Consider the following 23,326-nt stretch of genomic DNA (forward strand, 5'->3'; position numbering starts at 1 on the left):
TCGAAAAATAACAATTTGTGCTTTGTATTCATTTAGTATTTCATTCATGTTTACTCGCTTAGAATAGAAATGGGGGTAACGTGAATGAGCCTAAAAAGTAAAATGGTTTTTATATTCGGTTATGGTGTCATTCATGAAGCCTCACTAAAGGAAGCTATAATATGTATAAAGTTTAATTAAAATGTAAACTTTATGCTATAATTTATCATCATACATAATATTATTTCCCTACGTAAATTTAAACATTTCAAATCTTATTCAAGATATAATAACCTTAATATCTTTTACGAGCTAGGAATGAAACCTAATAGATTTACATATCAGAAGCTCCAACACTACAAGATTAATAGACTAAACTCATTAACCGCATTAATCAATATTCGTCAACTATGTATACACTCTACTAAAGTCTTATAATTGCATTTATTTCATTACAAGTGTTCATAATAGTAGTTTGGTCAATTTACCGTTTTACCCCTAGACTACTTCTAAATCCTTAAATAACCGTGCTCCTCCAATGAATAACATGTTTATGATCCAACATTTAAACATAAAACCCTCTCGCACTAATGAGAGGGTAAGACCCATTGTCCAAGTCCTAGAGTCACTATTTAAGAAAACACTCATCTGCTTCCATAAGTTTGGAAGAGTGAATTTCATCTTGTAATATTATGTTTCCAACTCCCGAGTCTTGTCCCTAAAATGGTAGGTTTATTGAGTCTCAGCGAACTGACCACTCTCCACCCATACAAAGGATAATCCTTCGTGAACAAGGGTCCATAATATACAGTAAGACTAAGTTGCCTAGAGTCCATAAGGATTAAGACTAAGTTGTCTAAGTCATCCTATTGAAATATAAACATAAGTAGTCAAGTGAGTTACAACTAATGGTTACTATTTCGTGGTTTGGTCTTATATAAACTCATTGCATAGAATATCCTTACTAGCATGTCATCTACACGAACACGTTGGATCATTGTGTTTGTATCAAATACAAAGTGAGTCGAATTCATAGTGATACCAAAGATAAAATATCGTTTAACCTTATTCTTATCCTATAGACCTTTTAGACTGTATCTCGAATATTAATCCATGTATGTCTCTAAATACGATTCAAGGCTTGTTAGGCTGTCTAGGATGTTAGTTTATTGAATTTAGGGTCGTTTAACCTTATTCTTATCCTATAAACCTTTTATCGAATATTAATCCATGTATGTCTCTAAATAATCAAATGACTCTTATTAAACCGATACAACAACATTTCATTGACAACGATCAATTATTTGCATACATTTAATATCTACAAATTTTAGGACATAAAATTACCTAACACTATAAACCGTTTAAATTATCATTTTTTTATCACGATCCCACTTGTGTGTGTGTATATATATATACTACTCAAGTTATATTGAATAATATAGGATCTTAGTTTATTGAATTGAGTTAACACAAGACTACATACGAAATAAATAACACTTTATTTATATTAATTAATAAACCATTTACAAGTTACATACAAAGAGTTTAGGACATAAACACCAACATGAAACTCTACAATACGTTTTATAAATTTTTACTGAATTACGAGGGATCACGGTTTCATCTAATGAAAGAAAAATAAGAAAAAAGAGCAATATAACTATTCAACTCTAATTCAGACAAAAGGGAGTAAGAAAGTCTTTATTCAAAGTTCTAAGAGGCGTTTGAAAAAGTGAGAGTAGGTTGAGCTTGACCAAATTCCAATAAAATTTACAATATTTTTTTCCCTCTTATGCTTAATTTTGTAATTAATTTAGCTGCATGTTGTAGATTGAGATTGAGATTGATTAATTGATTTACAATATTCTAAATTTCCACAATTCCACTGTCAAACGAAGCATGTTGACGTAACATACACTTTTTTTAGAATAGATTGAAAAAAGAAATACTACACACGTTTGTAAATGTTCCTTTAAGAATATTTGAGTCTAACCACCTTTGATCTTCCTAAGAAAGGATACTCCACAGATCATATAGAAAGAAGGTTTTTAATTAATTGGAGATTTGTCAAAATAAACTGTTTAATATATGCTAAATCCAAACGATGATCATTAACTTTTATGTAACCATGTTTCCTAACCATATATGGGAACAAAATAAACAAGAATAAGATAGAGAGTGAACTTGTAAATCCCTTCAAAAATCATAATTATATTGATATATCTAACCAATTTAAAAACCTCTATACCCTTCTTCTTTTTTGCTCTGAGATTTCAGTTTCATATCTCTAAAACTTGTAATTTTTGTAAGAATTTTTCAAAGTGAGATAGAGAGAATTTGCTTCACAAAAGGGAAGAAGAAGAAGAAGATCTTCACTAAAAGTTGAGATCTTCATTTCCTCATTTTGAGCTGTCTGAGAATTTGGGTCCTAACATTATTGCAAGTATGTGAGACTTGGCAATGCCTTGAGCTTTTTTTGTGGCTTGTGCTGTGTCCTGGTGTGATTCCTTACATGGACAAACAAAATTTAGTGAGTCTCTTGTTTCTTTCTAACTAGCTAACTCTATCATCTCCCCTACCTTGATAAGAGCAAATTTGATCCATGCTTGTACTCTATTTTATTCTGTTGTTGGATCTCAGATGAACAACATGTGCTTTGAGATGGAAAGCAAGTAACCTGAGATGATTTCTATGTGAGCTGTCGTGGTTGGAAGTAAATAAATTTGTTTGAAGAGAAATCTGCAGTTAGTAGCAGAGCCAAAATTTCATGTCAGGAAGGAGTGCAATTTCATGTAAGATTGGAAACTTAAGTTCATGGATACTTTTGGTTAATCTTTTCTATCATCGAATTATAATTTTACGATCAAAATCGATTTACAACTAATTAGTTAAAAAAAAACTCATTATACTAAAGATTTGTATCAACATTCATACTACGTTACTTATCAAATGCATTTTCGTCTTACCGATTTCTTTGCATTTTTTAAGTTTATGTTAAGTTCATAGATTTTATTGTTATGACATTCAAAAAGCAATGATAACCTCTATCTTTGAATGATTAATTAAAAGAATTCTAATTGGATTACGCGGGAAAAAGAAAAAAAAATGCTTAAAATCAATTGAAAGAATCACTAATTATCAGTCTCGATTCAAAGATTATGTTCTCATAATTATCGAGTCATTCAAACAAAAACTCATACAAGATCTAGATTTAAATTCAATTAAAGATTGAACTTAATATGTTTTAATTCCCAAGAAAGATCAAGCTAAAAACCAATTTCCAAGGGGTGTTTTTTTAAATTTCTTATTGATCTTGAAGTAGCATCAAGAAGGATGAACATCGAAGACACATCTTCAAAGAAATTGAGAGAAATTTTATTGATGAATTTGGAGAGAATTTACAGTTGAGAGTGCCCTAACTATTGAGATATTGAAGTGGTTGGATGATGAATTTTGAAGAATACAAAAGAAAAGTGGGATTTATACACTTTGAGTTGGGCGCCACAAAACTGCATGAAAATGCTTCTCTCCAAAAAATAATGTCGTGACACGGCATCGCAACGATGTAGGCAACATCGAAAGAGGCAAAATTGTAATTTCAATTCTTTGCTACTTTTTTGCTCGTTTGTGTTCGAAAATGAGTCATTATTGCTTTGTTGGACTTCTTTGCTTCCCTAAATATTATCTCCTACAAAATAAGGGATTTGATGCATAAGTACGACGATCTCAGGTACTTTAATCTAGAAAATATTGTTGTGAAAATTATCAATACAACAAAACAGGAAAACATATATGTATATAGATCTGAGCCCAACGAATTCACGTTGTCTGCTTAAGACAAATTTACTCACCCTAGTACTTGAGTTTTTAGAGTAATTGTCTCCCATGATAGAACAGATCACCTTTCTTCTAAGAGTAGCACCCCGTCTAAAAGATCAACGAACAAAACTTTGTAGATCTACCGAACGTGAAAATTGTGGATAATGGAGAGAAAATAGTTTTTGAAAGAAGACAAATGATAATGAAAATTTTCCTCTTTTTCAACCAAATAGAAAAATACCTATTTATAAACTTATTCGTGGTCATTCGAAAAGTCATGTCCTTTATTCAATAACACTTTTCATGGAGTGATGCATCCATTCATGAAGAAACACAAATAGTTATTGGTTTTCATGAAATGATACATCCAGTCATGATATATTCGTTCATGAAAAAACACGAACAATAACCATTTATTCCAACAGATATAATACTTTTATAGTACTATCAGAGTATAAAACTCCCACATTTTGATCAAGGTAGAAGTGATCCTAAGTATATAAGTGAGTTATTGTTTGAAAAACTTCAAATCATAAAGATTTATACTCATGAAGTGAACAATATCATCATACCATTTGTGAACATAAGTAGGATAAAAAAAGATGTACTCCCACCAAAGTACAAAAGAATTTTCCCCTCGGTCTATCAAATTACAAACTACCACAATACTTTACCGACTTGTGAGTGATGGATTGGTCGAATACTTTTTAGATATTTGGGATTTGTATTATTTACAATCAAGATATAGAATTTGATTTATTAGGCAAACAAAATCAAAGCAAAAAAATTAAACAAGATTTCCTCCAAAAGTTTTAGTAAAAAGTGAATTTTAGTTTCAGGCGTAGATAGGCAGTAGTAGGGGCTCTACTTTACTAACCGCCTTAGACATATACACAAAAACAAACTCTCTTTTATTAATTTAATTCCCAAAAGAAAACAAAAATAATAATAATAATAATAAATATTCCCCAAAGCATATACTAAAAAAAAAGAAAAGGTAAGGTGGTCCATGCCATGTGTCTCATCCTTTGTTTCTTTGTTATCTTCCACTTCCACATTGCCTCCCAAATCCACTCATCAAAACCTTCTAGATGCTGTCACGTGTCCTTTCCTGGATCCTCAATCTCCACACGTGTCAACCTCATTCCTCCTTAGATTAAAACAACCCTTATCTTATACATAATTATTTGGAATTTTCCAACAATATATAATATATATACCTAACGGAAATCCAACTCAACACTCTCTCTTTCCTATGTAACATGTTTGTGTTTCTTATATTTTCAACCCTTTTTTTCTTTTCTTGTTATTATACAAATCCAAATTTGTTATGAAAAAATTGCAAATATTAATTTATTATTAACAGACGATAAGAGTCTATCAATGATAAAAGTCTATAGTTTGTAATTTTTAAAAAATATGTTAATCTACTGTTCATTGTAATCATCCAACAAATAAATACTTGTTTACAAAAGAGAGGGAAAAAGGATTTTTTTTTTTTTTGTTGATATGCTTTGAGTTAGGTTTCATTTAATGACGAAGAATTATTACAAAACTTTTAAGTTTCGAGTTTTATTTCAATTTTATTTTTAATTTTAAAATGTCATAATTTTATCTGATATTTATTTTAATTTGGTTCGTGAAAGTTTTTAACATTTACACTTTTGTTTTTTATTTTTCAATATTCACTTTCAGTCTTTAACGTTACGTTAGTGTCGGTTAATTAATTTAAACAATTATGAATTAAAACTTCAAAATTAGTTTTGACAATGATAAGGAAATATTGAAACTTATTTAGTTGTTATTCTTTTTAGATGAAAGTGGAAATGACAACAACTTCATTTAATGTATGATTATAGTTATAATTGTACCCTCAAACTTTTCGGTATAAAATGGATTATTAAAGATTATTTTTGAAAATTGTTATCAATTTAACAATATACATGCATAATAGAGATTGAAAATATATTCGGAGTAGGCTAAAAACTTAAAACAGTTAACTTCCGAAATTTGAAGACCAAGTTAAAACAAAATTCAAATCTTAAAAATTAAAATCATGTCGTCCGTAACCATTTTATTTTTTGCTTTTGTAAATAAAAATTAAACTTTTAAACACTACTTCCACCTCTATTTTTTTTTTCATTTTTTATCTATATTCTAGAAATAGTTTAAAAACCTAAAACAAAATGTTACTTTCAAAAGTGGTATTTGTTTTTAGAATTTGATTAAGAATTCAATGGTTATATTTTTAAAAAAATGTTAATCATGATAGTAACAAGGGAAAAAATAAGCATGAAATTTTTTAAAAAATCAAAAATTGATAAAGTAAAAGATAAAAATTTATTACATTTTACTTTTTTAAAAAACGTAAATATTTCGTTAAATGTTCTATTAAAAAAAAATGGTATGGATGGAAAGTGAAAGTAAAGTAGAATGAAAAGCAGAGAAAAGGTACAAAGAATACAAACATATTTGTTTGGGGAGAAGGAAAAAGGAAAGAGGAAATGGAGGGAGGGACACGTGTCAACTCATTGATAAACTAAAAAAAAGAAAAAAAAAAAAGCTCCAGATATTTTTACGACCGGATAGGTTAGATATTTTCGAAAATAATATTTTTCAAAACACCCAAATTGGACACGTGTTCCTCTCTCCACAATTGCTGACGCTTCCTCTCGATTCTCTCCTCAAAAACAAGCAATACGATTAAGACGCGTGTCCTCTCCTCTCACCTCATAACACCTTTCTTCAGATCACAACCAACCATTAAACCGACACGTTTCGGTTTTAACTCACCCTTTAAGACACATATATATCATCGCCTTCTCTCTTCGCTCTTCCCAACGTAAAAGAAAAACAAAACCTTAAAACTATAATTTTTTTCCCCCAAATTCCCTAAACATAAAATTTGTTTTTTAAAAAAAAAAAAGAAAAATGAATGCGAATACTAACCGGAGATTTAAACCTTCACCGTCGCCGCAGGGCTCCGAGTCTGACGACTCCGGCATCTTCAACGAGCGGATACTTCTTCTTGTGTTTCGGACGATCAAGTGGGATTTGCGAACGCTTTGCATTACAGCTTCTCTTAATCGAAAGCTTCGAGCCATAGCTGAGAGATTGCTATGGCGAGAACTCTGTTTCAATCGAGCTCCTCGAATGTTAGCTGCATTGACTACCGGAGCTCCCAATGCTCGAGTCGGCGGTGGATGGAACGCGCTTGCTAAATTGATGTTCTTCTGCTGTGGTTGCCAATCCAGCCGCCATTTCAAGGTGGCTCAGCCTTTGCCAGGACACTTCGTTCACGAATCGCGCTTCTCCAAAACCTCAGGCCAGAGCTTCCTCACCAAGAAATGCCGGGGAGATTTGCTTTACGTGAGCGATCCTTGTGAGCATTCTAATGGGAGGGATGAGGATGATTTAGGGATTTATAGAGGAATCTTTCGGGGATTTATGAGATCGAAAACTAGGGCATTCTTGATTAAACGTCAGGTGAGGTTGGAAGAAACAACCAGATGCCCTTATTGTGGGGCTCGGGTGTGGAGTATGACAACGGCTCGACTCGTGCCAAAGAGCGTGGCGAGGCGGCTCGGGACACACGATGGAGGTCTTGAATATTTTGTTTGTGTGAATGGGCATTTACATGGCTCTTGTTGGCTTGTTCCTTTATCCTCGGAGGAGGACGATGGAGGAAACAGCAATGACGATGACGATGACGAGGGGGAGGAGGAGGAAGAGGAGGTGGGGTTTTATGGAGAAGTTGGTGAGATGGGGTTCGATGATCGAACGGTGACGGACGAAAGCAGGAGCTCGAGGGGGGGAGGGCCGGTGCCGACGGGACAGATTAGAATGAAGTTAAAGGTGGGGATGGAGTAGAAAGGATGTTGGATTCGGGAATAGAATTGTTGTTGAAAACTTGAAATTGAAGAGAAAGGATTAGAACAAATTTAGTGAGCAACAACAGATCGAAGACAGATTGAAAAATGGAAGAAATTGAGTATTTTGGTAGGCATTACTACTTTCAACATAGAATTCTGTTTCCAATACACTGATTATACTGACTTTCAACTTACAATTCTGTTTCCAATACACTGATCATGAGTAAGTATAATTCTAATCACAATCATTTTTCCTTTTTTAATTACAACTACTTTGGTCATTTCCCATTTTAGTCATTTTTCTTACTTAAAATACCATTCCAACATATATATATATATTTGGTTACTACACAACCTAACCATCTGCTTGTCATATTATGAAGAAAAATATTTGGGTTCAAGAGTTCAATCACCAACAATTATATATATTTCCAGATTTTTGTTTAAAGATGGAACCTAGACTATATCCAAATGTTACTCGTTTCATAACTAAAAACTCTCCATCCATTTATTATTATGTTTTTTCAAGCCACAGTTGGGTGCAACAACAACAACAAGAGACAACCTCCCGATCTTACAATATTTTTGTTTGAAAAATATTCTTCTTTTAATAAGTTATTGGTTAATGGAAAGCATCTCAAATATAGATTTAATTCAAGATCGCACTCAAATATTTCTTTTTCTTTTATCAGATATCAGTGAAAGCTATTATCCAAAATAAACATCACAAATAAGGGTTACTTTATGCAGAGTGGTTGAAGTATATTAAAATTAAAAATTAAAAATAATGATTAAAAAAAAAAAGGAAAAATCAAGGTTACTGTACTCGTTAATATCTACAATTGTCTAACAGTTTGTAAAATTAGTTTTGTTATCTGGACAACCAATTTAAAATAAGAAAGTGGTTGAAGACATTCTTTTTTAATTATTTATTTTTCTTGAAACATGGTTGAAGACATTCTTAAAAACCTAAATTGGTAGTGGATACTAGAATACTAATCACCTAAAATTCTTAACCAAAACTAACCTAACTGTAATTGGCATGTCCTATCCTATAATTGTACAAAAGAAAGAAAAAAAATCCAATAAGTCTTCTCTTCCCACTACCACTAATATCCTACGCCCAGCCCATATATCATTTCTCATTGCTATCCTACCACTTCAGATTCATAGCCAAATCTAGAAGCGCTTCTACCAACCTTATTGTACGTTGTTTCTCCTGTTGTTTCAACCTACTTGCCACAGATTCCGCATCAAAACTATCTGCATTTTCATTTTGCACGTCACTCTGAACTGCTCCAACTTCCTGTAGTAATTCATCAACCTCTCTAACAAAGTCTACTCTCAATAGCGTATTATCAGCTTCAACTGTAAGAGATGGCCGTAACGGTCCTTGATGCTAATCACGAAAAGAACATAGGACAAAAGCTGAATTAGCCACATTGTAGACTTGGTTTAGACATTCTTCAATTTTATCATTAAAATCTGCACTACAAAATTGTACCTTATCAATGTCGAATCCAGCTGGAACAAGAATGCTAAATGGATCCTCTCGCGGAAAGGTATCGACCATGCATTTTCTGCAGGCCTTTAACCATCCTTCATTGTCAAAGCCGTCATACATATTCAGAAGTTCATTGAGGAGTCTCATGGCAGGAGTTGCCTCTCGTTTGAGAATTTCAGTCTAAAATATTGAGAAACTTAGAACTTGAGTTATTAGGAGAATCCAGATTCTTGCGTTTTTCAAAGTTAAGCACAAGGGAAAGAGTTTTTAAAAGTTATGATTGTCTCATTTCCTTAAGGGTTTTTTAGTGCACGGGACCTAACAAAAAAAAGTAGAAACGGAATTTGGAAGTGTTCACTTGTTGTAAAGCAACCCAAAATAATCAAATGTGGAGAAACTAACGAAATTAGAGGAGATTATTCATTAGATTATTGTTGGTTTACAAAGGGAACTTGAATTTCAGTGTGTGTGTGTATTTTTATGGAATTAAAAAAATAATAATTTTATTATTTCGTTAATAAGGTTTTTTAGAATCTTAAATCACCGACTCAATTCAAAAGTTTAAGCTAGTAAGTGAAGGCAAATTTAATATTATATCTAACACTCTCCTCACTTATGGACTCGAAATATGAAAAAAGACTCAACAAGTAGAAATGAATATGAAATGGAGAGAAAGCAATAATGCACAGGCTTGAACACAAGATCTCACTAGACCACCTGCTCTATTATCATCTTAAATCACCAATTCAACCCAAAAGCTTAAGTTAGTAGGTGAAAACAAATTTAATATTATATTTATCATGGAATATGCTAAGTTGAATATATACTAGCAGCTCTTGATCCTGGAAGCGGAACAAAAGTAGGAGAGTGTCTTAGTGACTTACAATGAGGGCTTCTGGTGCTTCCACACCATTGACAGTAGGTACTGGGTAGTCTAAAAATCAGCAAAGGGAGCTCTACTACCCCTACATACTTCGAAAACACTCATGGGTCCATGGCAATGAGGACATTTTATGCCTACTCCTGCACTTCTACCTTTACAGACTTTGGGTTCTTCCTAAAATACTCTTATTCTTCTTGGAACAATGAATGGGAATTGTTTGATTTGCTGAAATAGAGGGTTAAATTGCCGGTGACCTCAAAAGCTTAAGCTCGTGAATTATTATAAAAGTTATTATAACTATTTTTACTCTTCCGCGCTTTTGGACTTGAAATTTTGAGTTAAATCACCAATGAACTCCAAAACTTAAGCTTATGGTTGCTGTATATTTCATTATATTAATAATTAATATTTTAACACTATCCCTCATTAATAATTAATCATCACAGGACTAAAAGTTTAAGCTTATAAATTAGGTAAACTTAATTACATCAAAACTTAAACAGAGAGACTGCAGCAACTGAACAACCTATTGGCGTGGGCACAGAACGAAATGGATGCAAGAGGTCTTGGTTACTATTCCACGACTCTATGACTAAATCCAGAAGGCTAAAGACCAAAGATCAATCTTACCATGGGGAAGACGGCGAGCTTGGGAGACATAATTGGCACCACATTTGATGGCATCAATGGAGTTTGTTAGCCTGAATAAAGCCCTCTCGAGGTATAAAAGTTAAGAGTAAACAAGAGAATTACAAGTACTTTCAAATTAGTTGGTATTTGAGTTTTGGGCCAAAGATGTGGAGGAATGTATCTACCTATTTGGTGTGCAGGGAGCATGACCTGTTTTAAAGAAACTAGATGTAGCATTGAAATAGAAAGGCTAGTATAAAGATTAAAACTAAGAAGTAGCAGTGACACCACAAATCAAGATTTAATTGAGGTTTTGGAGTCTGATTTTAAGTCAGTTTTGTTCTTTAATTTTTTAGAAATGTTACCGTTGAATCCTCTCTTGAAACCTACAAGTTTTGCTTTTACACTTTGCATAGGAAGCTTTCATCTCTATGCTTGTCTCCTTCATTGAGATTGCTTTGCATGGGTATTTTGAAGACCTTCTTCACCTTTTCACTTTCAGTGTATGATAGCTCGATTGAGATCATCAGTTTCCAGTTTGGTTGGACATTTTAGAAGCCTATCCTCAAATGTTTTGGTCTCTTGCGGTTATAGAAAACCTAGCAGAGTTTTTGTTTTTTTAGAAGACCTCTTCAAGGCTTGCAAGATTAGTCTCCTCCCTCTGTTTGGTTGGACATTTTGGAAGATTTCTTCAGTTTGGTTGGACATTTTGGAGGATCACTTCCTTGGTTTATTAGTGGTCAGAAACTGAGAATGTTTCAGTTTCGACTTCTCTTGTTTGATTCAGATCGTATAACTTCCATGTACTGAGCATGACGAAGGAGGATTTCAATGAGTGTTCTTTAAGATCATAACAAACATGGCATGTTCAAAACAGTGTAAAAAATGTTCATACCTCCACCCTTCGATATAGCAGATCAAGACTTCTAACTGCATCCTTTTCATCCTGAAGAAAGAGCCAGTTATAAGTAAGCACATTGAACTCGGCTCCCTCCAAAATAAACAAGTAAATTAAAATTAAAGGAATTTGAAAAAAACATACATCACAACGTGCTAAATCAAGCCGATTCCATATAACTAACAGAACAAGCTCTGTTAGTTCCCCTTTCTCGGCAGCTTCCTCAATTTTCTGCATTCAAATTGATGGAACAACTATAGTGTCAGTAAGTTGCTAAGCCACTTTTGCAATAATCTGATTGTCAGAACTTTATGTGAAAAAGGATATGAAATTGGAAAAATTCAAAGAAAATTCACCATGAGCCACCCATGAGTAGAACACTGTAGTCTCTAACCATACCCAAGAAGAAGAAGTGTAAATGACCCTCAATATCCATCATTTCAAAAGAACACAAGTAACAAGCTTATAGTCACAAGGAATAAGTCTAATCAGCCAATAGTCCGAGACAGATTTATAGTCAACTCTCTTTGCTATAAGACATTTATATGCATCTCATTCAACCCTAAAACCGATAGGACTCCACTTCGGGTTGGTAGGATGAAAGTTGCTTCTGATGCTTAGTGAACAATGTTGAATAGAATACTATAAATTTAAGCTTAATTTCCTAAGCTGTAAATAGGCTACATGGTTCTTGGAGAGGACTTCAATTATCGAGTTTTGCGGTGATGGGCAGCAACTATTACATGGAAAAATTAGGTACTTTTATCCCCCAAAAGAAGCCTCATAAGCTTACAGTGTTGTAGTTCTCACTGCAGCTCATCTTATTAATTGAATGTCTTCCCATGTCCGCCAACTCCAAACCCCTCTTAAATGCCTCAAGGAGTCATAGACTCATACCCTACCACGCAGATCATTCTTGATGTCCCCTCTCTAGATTTTTGGTGCACTGTCTTTGTCCATAGTCATGGCCCTAATCAAACTAAGTTTACTGCTCGTGCTCATAAATGTTTTTCGTTGGGTATTCCCTTCACCAGTGAGGTTATAAATGTTTCCATCCATCTTCCCAAAAATACTTCATCTCCATGGATGTAACGTTTCTTGAGGATCAACCTTTCTTCCCCATTAGTCATCTTCAGGGGAGAGTACAAGTGAATAGATTAACTGGTCCACATCTTCGGTCCCTACTGGCCGTCCTAAACCCTTCTTGAGTGCCCATGACACCACAAACCTTCCTGAACCCATCATGAGTGCCCATGACACCGTTCTACCCACTGGAGAAGGCCCTTGGATAACTTACACTTAAAAAAAGGAAGTAAAAGTGATGTAATATTATTCCTCTATATTATTGAACCAAATACAAGATCTTCTTATATAGAGAAAGAGCAACAACAAATAAGAAAAAAATATGAACATAAATAAAAAAGTAGTAATACAAGAGAAAAGGAAATTCAACATTCCCCCTCAAGCTAGTTTGTAGATATCATCCATAGCCAACTTGCTAAGACATTTATCAAATTGTTTTTTCGAAAGACCTTTAGTTAGCATATCCACTGTTTGTTCTTTCGTAGGAAGATAAGATATGCATATTACACTTGCATCAACCTTCTCCTTTATGAAATGCTTGTCAATTTCAATGTGCTTCGTCCTATCATGTAGAACAGGATTATGAACTAACAATGGCAGTCTTATTATCACAATAAACTCGTATAAATGTCTTTGGAGATACTTTCGGTTCTTCAAAGATCCTGTTAATCCATATGCCTTCACAAATTCTATGGACTATTAATCCATATGCCTTCACAAATTCTATGGACTAAGGCGCTAAATTTTGCTTTAGCACTGCTCCTAACTACTACATTTTGCTTTTTACCGTGCCATGTAACTAAATTTTCTCCAACAAATGAACAATAACTAGAAGTAGATCTTCTATCAATCGTACTTCCAACCCAATCAACATCAGTGTACACTTCAACTTGAAAGTGATCATGTTTTTTAAACAATATACCTTTACCTGATGTTCCCTTCAAGTATCTCAAGATTCTATAGTGCATAACTTGACTCACCATACTTACAACAAAAGCTATATCTGGACGTGTGTGAGATAAATAGATCAATCTACCTACAAGACTTTGGTATCCAACTTTGTCCTTGACTTCCTCAAGGTTTACATCTAGCAATTTCATATTTGGTTTAATAGGGGTTTTTGTTGTTCGACAGCCAAGTAAGCCAGTAACTTGAAGCAAGTCGATAACATATTTCCCCTGATTAAAAAAATCTCTTTCTTAGACCTTGCAAACTCTATCTTTAAAAAATATTTTAAGGCCCCCAAGTCTTCAATTTGAAACTCACTTGCAAGCTTGTTCTTAAAAATCAACCACACCTTCTTCATCATTTCCTGTAAGAATAATGTCATCAACATAGACAAGTAAAATAGTAGTTTTATTATTCTCATAATGTTTGTAAAAGATTGTATGATCTGCTTGACTTTGCTGGTAGCATAACTAGTGATTGTCTTTCCAAAGCGTTCAAACCATATAATGATTTCTTTAATCTGCAAGCTTTGTTATTTTCCAATTCCATTTCAAATCCTTGCGGTAAACACATAAACACTTCTACTTCTAAATCACCATTGAGACAAGCATTCTTAACGTCTAATTGATGAAGAGGTCAATCTAAATTAGCCACAAGAAACAAAAGCAGGACTCTAATTGAGTTGGTCTTTTGCAACCGAAGCAAAAGTCTCCTGATGATCGACTCCATAGGTTTGAGTGAAGCCTTTAGTTACTAGTCTGACCTTGTATCTTTCAATACCATTGTCAGCATTACACTTTATTGTAAACACCTATTTGCACCTCACAGTCATCGTATCTTTTGGTAAGTTTGTTACTTCCCAAGTTTCACTTTGTCGTAGAGGATCCATTTCTTCCATAACTGCTAGTTTCCAATTCGGATCATCTACAGCTTCCTGTGTATTCCTAGGAACAAATAAGCTATCTATCCTAGATGTGAAGGCTTCTGACTATTTGACAATTTTGCATATGAGATGTAATTTGCAATGGAATATTCAATACATGTTCTAGTCTCTATTATAATAGCAATAGGAACTTCAAGATTAGAGATAATAGGTGAGGTATTTTGAACATTCGAAATACTGGGAATAAAAGGAGAAGAAGGATTACCAACTTTCATCATTGAGAACTTAGGGAGGACTTACAGCATCATTTATCAGGGTTTCAAATTGGTTTTGTGTAAAATCAACTCTCTTGTCTTGGTTCCTTTGATTGTCTGCTCTTCTAGTATAAAACTTTAACTCAAGAATTTGACCTGTAGGGCCATTTGTAGTATTTCTTCCCCTAAATGAGAAATTTCTATAGTTGACTTTGAAGGACTTGGGACGAACATGTCAAGATGACTAATAGAAAGAGCTCTCGAGGAAAACTTCAATAGTTATCTATCCTACACATCAATACTCACATGAATTTTTTTACGCAGGATCAAAACATTTGTACCCTTTTTTATTTGAGGCATAACCCAAAAAATGCACTTTGTAGCTCTATGATCAAGTTTGATCGAAAAAGAGTAGGTATGTGAACATATGCAGTGCAACCAAAACCTTTAAGTGTAAGTCGGAGTATATGCGACAAGTTGAAAAACTAGTTCTAAGACATTCAAGAGGGGTTCTAAATTTTAAGACTTTGCTAGTCATGAGTGCACCTTCCCCCCATAAATACTCAAGAACATGCATAGAAAACATTATGGCACGTGCAACCTCAAGTAAATATCTATTTTTCCATTCAACAATTCCATTTTGTTAGGAGTATCACGACAAGTCGACTGATGTAAAATGCCTTTTTCTTTTAAAAAATCACTCAAATAGGGAAATACTCTGTTCCATTATCGAAGTCTAAAATGCTGATTTTGGTTTGAAATTGAGTTTCAATCATATCATAAAAATTTTTAAAAAGATCTTTCACCTCAGATTTATTTGTCATTAAATAGACCCAAGATAGACGTATGTGATCATCAATAAAGGTAACAAACCACTTTTTTCCATTGAGTCAAAATTTTAGAAAGACCCCAAACATCACCGCGAATGAGATAAAATGATTGGCAGGCTTTTGTATGGTTTTGGAAAATAGGTGGATCGATGACATTTTGCAAAAATGCGACTTTCACATTAAAGAGAAGAATAATCCATATTTTTTAACAAATTTGGGAACAAATGTTTAAGATAATGAAAGTTGGGATGTCCTAATTTAGGATGCCAAACATGATTTGTTCATGACCAAAAGGAGAACTAAAAACTTAAGCTAGTGGTTAAAGGTAAATTTAATTATATATCACTAACACTCCCCCTCACTTGTGGGCTTGAAATATAGGGAAATCAATTTTATTTAAAGCCCAACAAGTGGAAATCAATTTTAATTGGGATAGAAACAGCAACATAGGGGCTTGAACACGAGACCTTCCTAGACCACCTGCTCTAATACCATATTAAACCACCAATTCACCCAAGAGCTTAAGCTATTGGTCGAAGGTAAATTTTATTTAATTATATATCACTAACACTTACTAGAGGAAGAATCTCAAAATATAAATGGTGTCCCCTCCTACTTTGTCGGTTGCAATCCATGGATCTGAGCCAACAGAAGCTCACGGTACTACAGGCCTCGATAATACTAACTTGTGAGTTCAAGCATACATATGGCTATGGAATTTCCTGGATGGAAGACAATCGTCATGGAAGAAACGTGAGCTCTTGAAAAAAATAATACGTTGGATGTTTGTGTTTTTCCTAAAGGGCATAAAATAGTTGAGTGCAAGTGGGTGTTCACTCTATAGTATAAACCAGATGGAACTTTAGACAGGTACAAGGCTAGATTTGTAGTAAAAGGGTTTACTTAAACTTATAGGATAGATCATTCTGAGACTTTCTCCTTTGCAGCAAAGTTAAACTAGACAACAGCAGTATCTGTATTCCATACCATCTTGTCAACAAGTTGATGATGTTCTCACCAAAGGGTTACTCAAGCCAAGTTTTGACTCATGTACTAGCAAGTTAAGCCTGATTGACATCTACGCCCCAGCTTGAGAGAGAGTGTTGAAAATAAAGGACTTTATTCATAGTTTATAACCTCTGAGGGTATTCTAGTATTTTATTTTACTCTAAGTTTATTTCCCTTTTTTTATTTTTTTTAAACGGAGACAAACTTCTTTATTAATATAAGAACTCTATATACAAGAGAATATTTCCTTTTTTTTTTTTAATTAAGGCTTGCTAGAGCCTATAAAATTGTCTTTTATCTTGTAACTTTCATCAGGTGTGAAAATAATAAAAGCGACTTTCTATCGTAGTTTTTCTCCCTGTTCTAGGATTTTCCATGTAACTCTTGTGTTCTCTTTTCTACTATTTAACATAATCAATCGCACTGTCTAACCAATGAAAGAGGAGCTCCAAATAGATTTTATTAATAAGGAATCAACCCTAGGTAATTTCATTCCTAGAGAGGATGGAATTTTAAGAACAAGGCTGGAACATTATTGAAGTTTGCCTCGAGAGCTCTTTCGTGGTGTTTTTGGTTGAAAGAAAAGGGAAGAACCTTTGAAGATAAGTCCACGTCTTTTCTTTTTCTTTTTCTTTTTTTTTTTTTTTTTTTTTTTTTTTTTTTTTTTTTGTGTATTTTAGATTTTGCACAGCTTAATGCTTCTTGGTGGTGCCATAGCTATAGAAAAATCTTTTGTAATTCGCCTTCACCAATGACTTTTTTGACTGGAAGGTAGTTTATAAGTAGTTTTTATTGGGTGGGGACTATCTCATCCCCTATCCCTTAGGCAGTCTTCTTTGTTTTGTTGCAGAATGCATATTCTAGTTTCTTACAAAAATAATAATAATAATAGTATAACAGAGAAAATCATGGTTTGTATTTTTTGGATGACCATCTTTTAGGGCATTCCATAGAAGATTGCCCATAAGAAAGAACAAGAAAACCTTATGTTGGATTAAAGATAGCGCCTTGTTTTTTGAAAGATCAAGTTAATGATTAAAACAGCATGAAATCTACTCCTAACCATTGATTACCTCTTCAACTTCTTCAGCAGCTCTAATAAAGCTTGAAACCAGTTTTCGAGCTTTTCTGACATCTTCTTCTGGAAATTCTTTCAGACGCATTCCAATTTCATGATATTCTTGTACCTTTCTGTCCTCTTCTTCATCTTCCTCTTGACGCCTTCGATGTAACTCCTTCGTCTTCTCTCTTTGCCGAGCTTGCCATTCCTAACGTAGAACAGGTTAATATCTGATTTTTAACCTTTTTTCTTTATAGTTTAATTTTAAAAAACAAAACAGAACAAAACAAAAAAAAAAAACAACACAAACATGATATTTCATTAACGAAAGAAGGGGTGGAAACCCAACCCAGCTAAATGAGGCTACAAGAAAACCTTCTAATTAGCCAGAGTACGTAAACTACAAAAAGCTTTGCAAAGTTTAAATGGCGATACAAAATTATGTTTAATTATTTTTAATCAAGCACTTTGTATGGCCCAAAGCTTTTATTCTAAGTTCCCACAGAAAAACATGAGATAAAACTGCAGTGAATGAAAAGGTGGAAGAGATTCTTCGTTACTATTGCACGACACTAGTAAGGGGGGTCAGTTGAATAAGGATGACCTCTTTGAACTTTATCAATGATACTTGTGCTACTAAAGCAGCTGAATTCTTCTCTCTCCGTGGAGGGCTAAAGAGGCTGATTATGACTGAAAAAAGGCAGAGTTTTAGAACTTCCACAATAGAAAAACGTCACTATTTGACCCAGCCTAACATTTTCCAGCAACAAAGTAAGGATGTCCAAGTTATCCATTTCTCAGTCGAAAAAGATACCTTTTCTTCTTCGTCATCAAGGGCAGCACATATTATACTTTTCTATTACTGTTTGCCTAAAAATTTCTGCCAGATAATATTGTGAAACGATTAGAAAAGGTACATAATAATCGCTTCCTTTTAACCAAAATTCAAACCACAATTCTTTGACCAACATATTTCCTTTCTAATGGTCAGTTAACATAGAGAAACGTATTGATTCCCTCAAATGACTATCACACGGTTTTGACTACTTCGATGAAATCTACCCACCCTCCCTCAAAAATAAATTAATGAAATCAAACATAATTTGCATCTGTCAGCTTTGTAAAATAACCTTTCAACTCATTTCCCTATAAATCCGTTGTACTGTCTCTCCCTCTCATTCGCCCCTGCTCCATTGCTCTTCATCGTTCTCATGGTCACAAACGTGAGGAGAAGCATTTTAACAAAACAAAACAAAAAAAACAAAAAAAAAAAAATTGGTAGAACAGGAAATCTCCCCAAAAATCGCCAAGTATAGCAATTGTCTTTTTATATATGTTCGAAAATGATTCAGCTTCAACCGGGTATTGACAACAAGTATGCGTCAGAAGGAAAATTCATCATTTTCATCTCTGTAAGTCTTCATGCTTTTGCCCTGCCCCAGTACCAGAAAATAGAAAATACCAGATAACACACACAAATTGTAAACAAGAAGCTATAGCGGAAGAAGCAGAAGCTGAATCAAGCCAAAAAAAACCAAATTAGGTAAACACATACATCATCGTAATACTCTTTAGGGAGCCCATCAATAAGCGGCTCTTCTTTGCTGAAGCTCCTCCGTAAAACTAGGCATCAAACGGTCACCAAAATGAAAAGTTAGGATGAAAATTTGCAGGTGAAAAAGAGTGATTGCGGAAGCTGAAAGAGGGCTAACCAAGACCAGATGAATAGTGCTTGGAGGAACGAGATGTCCAAAGCTTTGATAAGATTGGGGTAGTGGAGAGCAATTGTGGAAGTGATGAGAACCTCAGGCAAAGTACCTGTGCCTCCATTTTCTAGTTTCCCAAACAAAGAAAGGAAGCTGGAAAATAAGAACGCCCCATCAAAGCCAACAACACAAAGGCAAGAAGAAAATATCATTATCCCTCTAAAACTTCTTTGAGATATTATCCCTAAAAATTAAAATTACACAAATTCTTTCATCACATCCTCCAAAATGCCACAACTTCATGTAATTTATTTAATCATAGATGCATCGAGTCCATCCAAGTTGTATAATATGTTCATAAGGAAACATAACTAAACATATTCAAACTTTTATTTTACCTTTTGTCCTCGAATACAAATAGGTGCTAATTGACATATTCAAATTTTAAATTTGAGAGGTTCAATTTTATATGTACTTAAATTTTTAATCTATTTAACTTTTAAATCTATGTCATCCATAGTTATAAAACTTTTCAAAATATATATATATACTACCCTTCTTCTTCTTCTTCTACTTAATATGATTATATTGTTGATTTTGTAGGTGTTCATTGTCCTAGTGATTGAGTAGTCAATTTAGAGCATATTGGTGCTAATTAGAGCGAAATCAAACTTAAAACGAGCTAAGGATGAAAAGGGGATCTTGAGTAAAAATCTGCCACTAGAAACACAACCCTATGTCCACTCTATGCTCACTTGGCACTCTTTCCCGAGAGTTTCACCTTGAATGCCCAAGTATAGGCCCCATCATGCTTCAAACTCAAGAATGTCTCACACCCGCTCTAAGTGCTATGGCGGTCATCCACGGGCAGTGTTGCGCCTCGACAATAATTGCCAAGTGTCGTGGCACTTAGTTGAGGTGTTGTGGCGCCCTTACGATTTTCTATAAATATCTCTTTCTATAATTATTTTGAGGAGGCCACTATTACTCATTTGAGACCTAATTTTCCATACTACTTCCTCTATATTAGAACTTCTTTTATTCTCTTAGAGATTTGTTGTTCTTAAACATTGTGATTCTTCAAATACGAATGCTCTTATGAATTTATTCGTCAATTTTGATTATTTGAATGATATAACAAATCTACAATGTAAGTTTGATTAATTGCTTTAGAATTTCGCTTCTAATATGTAATCATTAGGCCGAGATCGCTTAGAAGTAACAAGTTAAGTTGGATTGCATTATTGGTTGGAATTCCACTCGAGAAGTATTCTACCATCTAACTTTGATAGCTTCATTAAATTAATCAGTTAGACGGTGGAAATCCATTAGTTGCTTATTGTGTCTTTGATCTTAATGCGCATTAATGATAATTAAGAGATGGTCCTGGATTAATTTTGAAATTAATGTGATTTCATGACTGTCTATTTAGAGTTCTAAGTGAGAGTGTATAAATTAAGCTTGTTTGTTCATGATGTATCTTTAGTTAAATAAATGATAATAAAAGAAAGAAGTATTGATATTCGTATACCCAAGTTAGGTTTTCGTAATTGATTGATTTCAACATCTCGTGAAATTTTTCTTATTCTCATACAATTCTCTTCGTGTTGTCTTGGTTACTTGTTTATTTCACGCATTTGGTTACTTAAACTCAAATTTAATTTTTCCTTCCCCAATTGGTTACCTACTACAAGTTTTTAAATCTCAGAAAATTTAGCAAGTTGAGCACCCTGCATATAGACTCTGGACTTACTCCAAACTCCAATTAGTTTGGAGTGAGACACAGATAAAAGAATAAATTTATTTGGAAAGAGTAGCAGGATTCGACACCATGTTGACGTTCGACAAATAATTAAAATACACTGAAATATACTAGCAAACACATTAAATCTTATAGAAACAACTTAAAATATAAGGCTAAATTATAATTAAGCTCTAAAAAAAGGCATCTAGTGAGCATAGAGTGGTCGTAGCGTTGCGCTTCTAAAGGCAAAATTGTAATTAAGATCCATTTTTCTTACTTTGCTCATTTAAATTGGATTTCACTTCGATAAGCACTAATATGCTTCAAATTGGCTACTCCACCGCTATGGCATTGTTTGTGAAGGCAAATGTATGGTTTGATGCACTTACATGATAACAAATGTATATATGAAACATGTGGTATGATAATTCTGTGTGATTTGATTACTCGTGGGTTTTATCAATTCGATTCTAAGTATGTGACTTAAGCTAGGTGAAAAGATTACACTATACGATAAAAGGTGCAAACTGTGAGATGTGTTTATTGTGTACAAGCTTTCCTCCCTCTTGTCCAAATATAAGCAAAAAAAGAAGTTTCTCAGGTAAACCATGGTTGAACACAAGGATTTTATGATAATTGAAGTTAGAACTCTTAGCTTTTGTCTTATGTCGTATCTATACAATCTCAGATTATATTCACACTATCATTTTATATAAACTAAAACTCCTATGTACATTAAGGGTGGAATGCAAAAAGTGGCATGATAGTGAGTGAATATGAATGAATAGTGTTTCTATGATATAATGCGAAATGAAAAGAGGTAAGATTCCTTTGCGGCGGTATGAATTTCATATTTAACTTCAAATTAAAACGAGTAACCTCTTGGTTTCTTCGCCATATTCACCGTTCAAGATATAAATGTTGAAGTAAGAACATGTGATTTTTACCAAGTAAATTTGAATGCAACATTTATGTTTCAACAACACACTTGCATTTTTTGTATGTATGATAAAGTTCAAACTACAAAACTGATTTTATTTCCAAACCATTTATTCGATTGTTTAATGAGATCTTAGTTACTTTGCTCTTTCAAATAGTTAACTACCAATAGTTAATTCATTCTCTCGAATAGAATTAAGTGTTGAGGATAGCTCTGATTAAACAAAATGAGTATTTCATTCATCAATATTTTTGAAGAAAATATTTCTAAATTTCATTTCAATCGTAACAGAGAATTATAACGAAAGGTAATTGCATTCATGATAAAAACTTTAGGTCTTGGACCATCAAATTCATGTTACAAATACAATAAAAGTAGAAAATACAAATGAAAAGAAAGAAAGTTATCTATTAGGTTTTATGTTCTAAAACTCATAGATAGTAAATATAATTCATTGATCATTATTAGTGAGAATAATGTAACTGTGAATCTTTAGATGATCTTTTTATAAGAGAGAGAACTTGCTTCCGGACCTCCCCTCTATGAGCACTATTAACCTTTTTTCTGTCGAGGTTTTGAGATTCCTTTATATAGAGAAAAGAGAAAATTAATGAATAATTAACGTAACTTTTAACTTTATCCAAATCATAATTTGAAATTTAACGATCTAATCTAGTTTTTAATACATTACATAATATATATTTTAGTGATATGCAATATTTTTAAATATTTTATCTTAATTAAATAAAAGTTCACATTTTTAAAGGTCAAATTCTACATCCAAATAAAATGTAATAAATGTTTTCGCAATTTACATTGTTTTGATCCAATAAATCTGACAACAATCTCCATAAACAAAATATAAGTTGTTCACCAAACATATATTGTATTTTAATACCAAAATTCTAAACATAAAACAAAATCCAGATTGTAAACTAAATAATCTCTAAGGAGGCGTTTGAGGCGCAGAGTGAGTTATTATAGTATGTGGGTATTGATAAACCGTACATTATTATAGTTTAGTGTTTGGGGTACAATTCAAATTATAGTGGTGTGTAAAATAAATATTGGTTACCTTAGATTATATATATATATTTACACTATTTTTTGTCATACATATTTTTAGGTACATGAAATACTATTTTTACATAACATAGTTCAAACTATATCTTCCACCTATATATACAAACTTGTGTTATTACTACGTGGGATGCAAATGTTATAAAATTTTATAGTATAATCTCTTATTATAAAAATTGATATGTGATTTTATTGAATCTTG

General features: G+C 33.2%; 2 protein-coding genes across 2 annotated transcripts; one reads left to right on the forward strand and one right to left on the reverse strand.

The window, feature by feature from the left end:
* Positions 1 to 6,217: 6,217 nt before the first annotated feature.
* On the forward strand, positions 6,218 to 7,942 carry LOC103491281 (EID1-like F-box protein 3). Its single transcript, XM_008451163.3, has one exon. It carries the CDS (start codon positions 6,733 to 6,735, stop codon positions 7,669 to 7,671), a length of 939 nt encoding a protein of 312 aa, XP_008449385.2. The 5' UTR covers positions 6,218 to 6,732; the 3' UTR covers positions 7,672 to 7,942.
* Positions 7,943 to 8,560: 618 nt separating this feature from the next.
* Positions 8,561 to 19,625, reverse strand: LOC103491280 (protein PALE CRESS, chloroplastic). Its single transcript, XM_008451162.3, has 7 exons — positions 19,367 to 19,625; positions 19,210 to 19,277; positions 17,668 to 17,862; positions 11,733 to 11,819; positions 11,586 to 11,636; positions 9,178 to 9,357; positions 8,561 to 9,072 (listed from the first exon to the last, which is right to left on the reverse strand). The coding sequence occupies exons 1-7, from the start codon at positions 19,482 to 19,484 to the stop codon at positions 8,827 to 8,829; spliced, it is 945 nt and encodes a 314-aa protein (XP_008449384.1). The 5' UTR covers positions 19,485 to 19,625; the 3' UTR covers positions 8,561 to 8,826.
* Positions 19,626 to 23,326: the final 3,701 nt, after the last annotated feature.

This window comes from Cucumis melo, chromosome 5 (assembly GCF_025177605.1).
Source record: "Cucumis melo cultivar AY chromosome 5, USDA_Cmelo_AY_1.0, whole genome shotgun sequence".
Lineage (NCBI taxonomy): Eukaryota > Viridiplantae > Streptophyta > Magnoliopsida > Cucurbitales > Cucurbitaceae > Cucumis > Cucumis melo.

Bases quoted from the DNA above. Each gene is read 5' to 3' on its own strand.
- LOC103491281 (XM_008451163.3), top strand. From the start codon at position 6,733: ATGAATGCGAATACTAACCGGAGATTTAAACCTTCACCGTCGCCGCAG.
- LOC103491280 (XM_008451162.3), bottom strand. From the start codon at position 19,484: ATGGAGGCACAGGTACTTTGCCTGAGGTTCTCATCACTTCCACAATTG. The intron at 9,358-11,585 runs GTATGAACATTT...TCAATATTTTAG, and splicing joins TGCTATATCGAAGGGTGGAG to ACTGAAATTCTCAAACGAGA. The intron at 9,073-9,177 runs GTACAATTTTGT...TTTCGTGATTAG, and splicing joins CTGGATTCGACATTGATAAG to CATCAAGGACCGTTACGGCC.